The sequence below is a fragment of the Papilio polytes genome, unplaced genomic scaffold (genome assembly GCF_000836215.1).
Source record: "Papilio polytes unplaced genomic scaffold, Ppol_1.0 DF824102.1, whole genome shotgun sequence".
In the NCBI taxonomy this organism is placed as follows: Eukaryota; Metazoa; Arthropoda; class Insecta; order Lepidoptera; family Papilionidae; genus Papilio; species Papilio polytes.
This window is the reverse complement of record NW_013525102.1, coordinates 3,602,014-3,608,560: the sequence shown is the minus strand read 5'-3', so window position 1 is coordinate 3,608,560 and position 6,547 is coordinate 3,602,014. Positions and strand designations below refer to the sequence as shown.

The 6,547-nt window shown below is 36.7% G+C and overlaps 1 protein-coding gene across 1 annotated transcript; it reads right to left on the bottom strand.

Annotated features, from left to right (window-relative positions):
* Window positions 1–214: 214 nt before the first annotated feature.
* On the bottom strand, window positions 215–5,889 carry LOC106099870 (protein 60A). The gene is made up of 7 exons (XM_013278550.1): window positions 5,365–5,889; window positions 3,013–3,202; window positions 2,616–2,770; window positions 2,084–2,284; window positions 1,753–1,826; window positions 1,331–1,465; window positions 215–747 (listed from the first exon to the last, which is right to left on the bottom strand). Exons 1-7 carry the CDS (start codon window positions 5,735–5,737, stop codon window positions 622–624), a joined length of 1,254 nt encoding a protein of 417 aa, XP_013134004.1. The 5' UTR covers window positions 5,738–5,889; the 3' UTR covers window positions 215–621.
* Window positions 5,890–6,547: the final 658 nt, after the last annotated feature.

Sequence of the window (6,547 nt, the reverse complement as noted above, 5' to 3'; positions counted from 1 at the left end):
CAGATGGTTCAAAATGTGTCGCTGACATGATCTGTCGATATGTCGATAAACAAAAAATATTAAAACAAAATTATATTTGGCTCTTGCATATGTAGTTTTGCGTTATTTCATAGCCGTTTGATCTCATGTAGACCTACACTGAACACAAGTAATATTCTCGTGAAAGAAACCGATGTCTTGTTAATAAAACATTTTAATAAAATAAAACCAGAAACAATTAAAAATAAACTTGTATTCGATAAAATTGTACACATATAATTCCACATCATGGCTACACTATCAATTAAATAATTTTACTGACTTTATATTCAAATTGGCACATAGAATTCTTAACAATAATAACTTATAATAAGAATTGATCTTGTATCATATGCGACTAATTTCTAAAACAAATTATAATATAAGTGGCACATACAATATTAGCAGGACATACAGTAAATAATATCAACTTTGTACCTTTTTAATTACGTTCCATTGTATGCATAACAATTAAGGCGCTCTGGTATCAAATTGCGCATCTTTCAAAAGACTTCATTTTTAAATGTTCTATCCCAGAGCGCCTTAAATATGCTTCATTCAAAATTCTACATTTCTATGTTTAAACAGGATAAAATAAAAATTCTAATGGCATCCGCAAGTCTTAACAACCATGTTCTTGTATTTTCGCAGTATGACGTTAGAGTCATCAGTGTAGTACAGCACAGATATTGTCGCCAGCTTGATCGGCGCACACGACGGCTTCGGCACCTACAAAAAAAAACATACAGACGACTTGAGTACCTTCTTCTTTTGGGAATTCGATGAAAAAACAATATAAACCTCACAAGTTACTCGACTCTTTTCACAAAATACAGAAAAATAATAGCATTGCTTAGTATGTTCTTGCAACAAGAACGGCACGTATTTAAAGGCATGTGTTTAGTGTGACAGCGAGATTGCGATTAACTGAAAAGAAAGACTGGAACTGAAAGTGAAACTGAAGAAAAAACGGGCCAAAATAACTCGTATCATACTACGTGTAGAAAAAACGTGTTGAATATCGGACAAGCAAGTGCTGAAATGCGCGATTTCAAAAATCCAAAAACATACAAATGAGAACACGAAAATACGAATTAAGAACCATCTCCTTTAGGAAGTCGGTTAAAAGGGCGTTATTTATTAAACTATTTATTTTATGCAAATAGAGCTACAAATGGGGTTAGGATTAGGACAGTAAAATTTCGTTTTCCCAATTAATATATTATTTTTTGATTCTGTTGCACTACTCGCTGTTCTTAAGGATAACGATTATTTTAACAAAGTAAAATGGAGTATAAAATGTCTTTCTTACCTGTGTTGGATTTAATAAATGCACCAATGTTTGTACGATGGCGTGATTTGTAGCATTTTTGTGAGCGTTGAGTGGAAAGTTGCATTCTCCGCTGCAGTAGTACGCGCTATAGCCGTCAGGGGCTATAATCCAGTCCTATAATTTACAAACATTTTTTTTTACATTAGAAGATATTTTTGGTACTAACTTTTTGTTGCTAATAGTCCTTGTACTGTTATAACTAAGCTTGAGAATTGTATTACGAATGGTTCACGACAATAGCAGAATGACGATATTCGAATGTGCTTCATTATTTTTAGTTATCGTGATAATTATAATCATTAATACAAGTTTAATTAATAACTGGTTCATTTCGTATTCTTGTTACCATTATAGTTTTTATTTGTCTTTTATAGAATACTTAACCAAAAAGTAACACTTACTTGCCATTCCAAATCCTTAAAACTAACGTACAATGTTTGGATTTCGCAGCTCCTGGTCGTCCAATGCGACGTGTCTGGAATATATTAGCATCTTATATAAATACTGTTATCATTCAAGGTATGCCTTATGTTGGCAGTGTGGAACATTGTTTTATACAGAAACACCATCTGTTGCAAAACATTTGCATTGTTTAATTTCTTGGACAATATGACACACTATGACAAATGTATGTTTCTCTAAACTAGTTCGGTAGATTTTTAAATTAGTTGTTTGTCACACAATATACCATTGAATTGAGGGTTAAAAAAGATAAAACAAAACAGAACTGACCGGTCAAAGGATTCCTCAGATAATTGTCAGTATATCCGTGTGTTCTCCACCGCCTCGCTTCCCGCTTGCGGCGCGCCCCGGCGTCCCAGCCGCCTAGCTTGGGCCCGTTCTTGAAAAACGCCACGAGGAAGGGCTGTTTCCCATCAGCGCCTGACCCACGAGCTTCATCAAGACCAATTTCTTCTGGCTTCACGTGACGTTCTGTGTAAGTAATATCTTAGTAAATAACTAACGCTAAATCTGCACTCTTTTATTCATTCCACAATATTGTTAGTTGTTACTTTTAAATATCGTTTATACATGAAACATTTACATTAAGAATTAAGGAACTTTCTTAATGACCATTAAACGAATCTGAGTTTAGCAATAGGCTTAAAGGAATAGAAACTCTAGTAGGATCGAAAAATCTTTCTCCTTATTTGTCCAGAATGTAACTGAGGGCCCAGTTGAAGGAATCTTTGCCGGTTCCTGTCAAAAAATGACAATAGTTTAAATTTCAAGAATAACATCTCCCCTTCTCATCAACACTTACCTGGTTGCGAATGTGGGTGGATAGTGATGAAGAAGCCTCTATTCTCCGTGGGTTCTGTGAGCCAGGCGCGCAACGCCATAGTCACGTTTAGTTCCAGCCAGCCCTCCGCGCCCGCGCTTGTGTTCACCGCGGCCACGCGCTCCATTTGTAGGCCCCTGTAAAGTATTACCATACCATTATTCATGTATGATTGATTTGATAATAATGTCAATGATTGTACGCAACTCCTTAATTATGGATACATTTTCATTAAATTAGAAAATCTATTTATAAAAGAGATGTAAAACAGCTACATGTTGGAGTGATCTTGTTTCACATGCACTCGAAATTCAAAATTCTTCAACCCTTACAGCTCCTAATAATATGTTTTACTGCGAGTTAAATCAATTACACTTACCCGACATTATCGACGCTTAAGACCCTGTGGGCGACAACAGTGTAGAGACTGGTGGGTTCGTCGGTGTGCTTGGCAGCCTGGTGGACGCGCAGCTCGGCCGTTAGCAAGGAGGACGCGTCACTAGGCGCAGCGGACACCTCGAACCACACATGCCGTCCATGACCGTGACGCAAAGCTCCTAAGTGATGCTCTATAACAAAGTTTATAAATAGAATAGTATTAAAATCAGCAAGATATAAAAATAACTATCCTAATTCTTTAGTTTATCATAGTTTTAACTCGTCTTGGTTTTCCCCTCAACAACGAGAACCAGCCGGCGTTCTAGAATCTGTTTCGATATGTATAATTTAAGTTATCGACATTAAATTTCGTCTTTATAAAAACTGAAAAAAACATAGAAAAACCAAAACGAATCGAAGGGAGTTATGGAATGACGTAATATTGAATATATAATTGAAATCAAATATAACGAAATGTTTTATGAATGGTCGTTTAAAAAAAAACAACAGGTGTCCCATCAAGTAGCGCTGTAACTTGATATCATAGTGCACGTGTTTAACAAACACATATCACATTTAATTAAATACAGCTTTAATCACAAAATTATTTAAATTATAAAATCTATACATTATAACCTATTAGAGAATTTGAGTTATGTTATGTTGATTCTTTTAAACTATAAGTGAATACATATAACTTGAGAAAATTCAACGTTGCAGTACCAGCAGAAAATTTCCCACCATTTAAGTACAATCGCACTTTGAATACTTTTTCTTTGATTTGTCAAATCTTGTTAATTAAAACCCTCAGTGTTCTATTTCTTAATTTCCGGTGTTAAAGAATCAAACTCAATAATCGTAAGTATACAGTTGTAGTATACTGTAAGAAACTATGTAGGTAAACTATTCACGTTGTTTTCGATAAGTTATATACTTGGTTTAGAGATTGTACGGATGTAACTTATCCACACGAATGTCCAGTGCTCAGACCAGGTGTGGCACGAGGCGAATGTTTAAACAGTTACCTTATCGTGACAATTTTAATCGACTCACAGTCCGCACGACTTGTCTATGTGGATTGCACATCAAAACGTCCATCCGGTAGCAGCGGGATAGCGATAATAAAATGATATAAGCAGGATTTTAATCTGTAATATTTGAGATCAATTAAATTTGATCTAAAATAGCAATATATCAAGTATAAACCAAATGAATTAAAACATGTCCGTAAAATAGATGGCCACTAAACCTAACAACAGTTGAGATGTTGATAACAAATAAGATAACTCTTTTAGAGTTAAGTTCACCACTACAACTAACTTCCAATATGTATTTTCGACATATTGTTTTCTTTGTGTACAAAGTGTAAATAAATAAATAAACAAGACAAATTAACTACAGTTATGGGACCAATATCATTTTCCGGTAAAGGCCCATTTCAGATTATCAAAATTCATAAGTTTTTACTTTGCTTTGCTTGTCGTGGAAAAAAGACAATGAACAGCTCATACAAAACTTTTAATTACTGCGTTGAGGGTTATCCATGGCTACCTGCCCCATTTGTATAAGTATGCGGGCGGTCGACATCAATCCGATCGCTTGGTATGCGGCTCGGTCACCCGCAGACAGTGCGTAATGACTCAACCTACCTGAGCCCTAAGCTCTCTTTACACATTTCAGTATACAAGAGCCAGAAACAATAAAATGTCTCACCATTATAAAGCGATATTAGCTCAAGTAGTGTACACAATTTACTCAGAAAAATGTAAAATTTTCTGCTATATTTACTTGGTACATCCCTAGGTGGTACTACAAGGCATTCACATCTCACGGACTCCACGCTACGTACATAATTTTATCTTGCACCTCAATAAGTAGGTAATATCACTAGCGAAATAATAGCCAGTAAACATTACCGTTCCCTAATTTGCCAAATTTGAAAACACTTATCACCACAACTATCCCTACCCTAAGCCTTCTGACCGAAAGCCGCTCTAAACTTAGTTACAGGTGTTTATGCGTTATTCACAATTGTACATAGCTAAAAAGGAAGCTATACACTAGTATCTGAAGAAAAGCGCCATTTATTATTGGCCACATCGCGTAACTTGTATATCGTGACCAGATATAACACTATGAACTGTAAATAGCATCTTTTTTATCAACTACCTATCCTTTCTTCCAGCATAGGAACTTAAAAATTTCATTTTCTCAATTGGAGTTTATGAATTAAAACTAAGTTAATTAGATATACTAGTTAGATAGAATGTTCCTAGCCACCACCTATTCACACATTTAGTGCTGCTTATTGTAGCCAACTACATACATAGATATCTCGAAAATCCATACTTACTTTTACTTTGAAATGTCATTATTAAATCACTTTCGTCAATGGCTTGCTGTTCTTCGCCACTTAAAGCCATTTCAGAGCTTCGTGTCGGCCGAGCTTGCTCATGTTCTTCTGCTAGCTGCTTGTACACGTCCAGCAGAAAACTTGGAGCCGACCGGTCCAGAGGCGGCGCACTGGTGCGTCGAGGTCTCTCTCCCAGACCCAAGAGGTCCAGAATTTCATGTTCGACTAGCAGTCTTTCATGGCGTGTCATTGAATGATGAATAACAGTTTGATCCACGCCATTGTCGATGTACAAACCGGAGAGTACCGCTTCACACGTCGCTATAAACAATAATAAATTAACACACCGCCACGCCGTCTTCGGGTGAGACATGTTTACAGTCCGATTGACACAACGACGCACGGTCTCGAAGTAGACTGCTCACTAATAAATAAAAAGTTTACGGTCGAGTCGGCTGCGGAATCGCACGAGACCGACCGCAGCCACCGAACCTGCCCACTCAAGGTGGGCCGGCGGCCGCCGCGCCGCGCTCTTCGCAGCTTCCCCTCCCTCTCGCTCGCCATCGCCACTCGCCACACATCGTCTCAATAATGTAAACATTGAAGCGCCACTAAATGCGTCAAGCGCACTTGTATTCCTCCGACCCCGATTATAACACTCACTTATATCGAGTAAACAAAGGAATAAAATTAGTTTCACTGGAATCGTCATACATCAAAACGGTACAAAGCTCCATTTGTGATATGAACAATGTAATGACAGAGTCGTTTTAAACTGCAGTGACCCGACACGATAGCATGTGCTAGTATAATACACACAACTATTTCCTTAATATTAAATATACACATCGGCTGCGTATGCTGCGTCACAGCTTAACCATTTTAATTGAATTTTGCGTGGGCGAGAGGAACTACACACACTACAGTAACAGTAACAACTACCTTAATTATACCAAAAATATCACCAACTTAAGTATCACTTACTAGCTACTTTACGGTGACGTGCTAACTTAATCCAATTTGCATATTATTAAAAAATCAACATTTTATACAATTTACATACATATCCAATTTTAAGTGCTCGTAACGAGGTAAATGGTACTCCTAACATGAGGGTAGACGGAGAATTATTTTTAAACTCCATTAAGATTACTTATGATTTAAAACATATTTTTTCGAAAGA

Excerpts from the sequence above, each read along its gene's own strand:
- LOC106099870 (XM_013278550.1), bottom strand. The coding sequence starts at position 5,737 with ATGTCTCACCCGAAGACGGCGTGGCGGTGTGTTAATTTATTATTGTTT. Across the intron at positions 3,203-5,364 it reads AATGACATTTCAAAGTAAAA|AGCATCACTTAGGAGCTTTG; the intron begins GTAAGTATGGAT and ends ACTTTGTTATAG. Across the intron at positions 748-1,330 it reads ATTTATTAAATCCAACACAG|GTGCCGAAGCCGTCGTGTGC; the intron begins GTAAGAAAGACA and ends TTTTTTTTGTAG.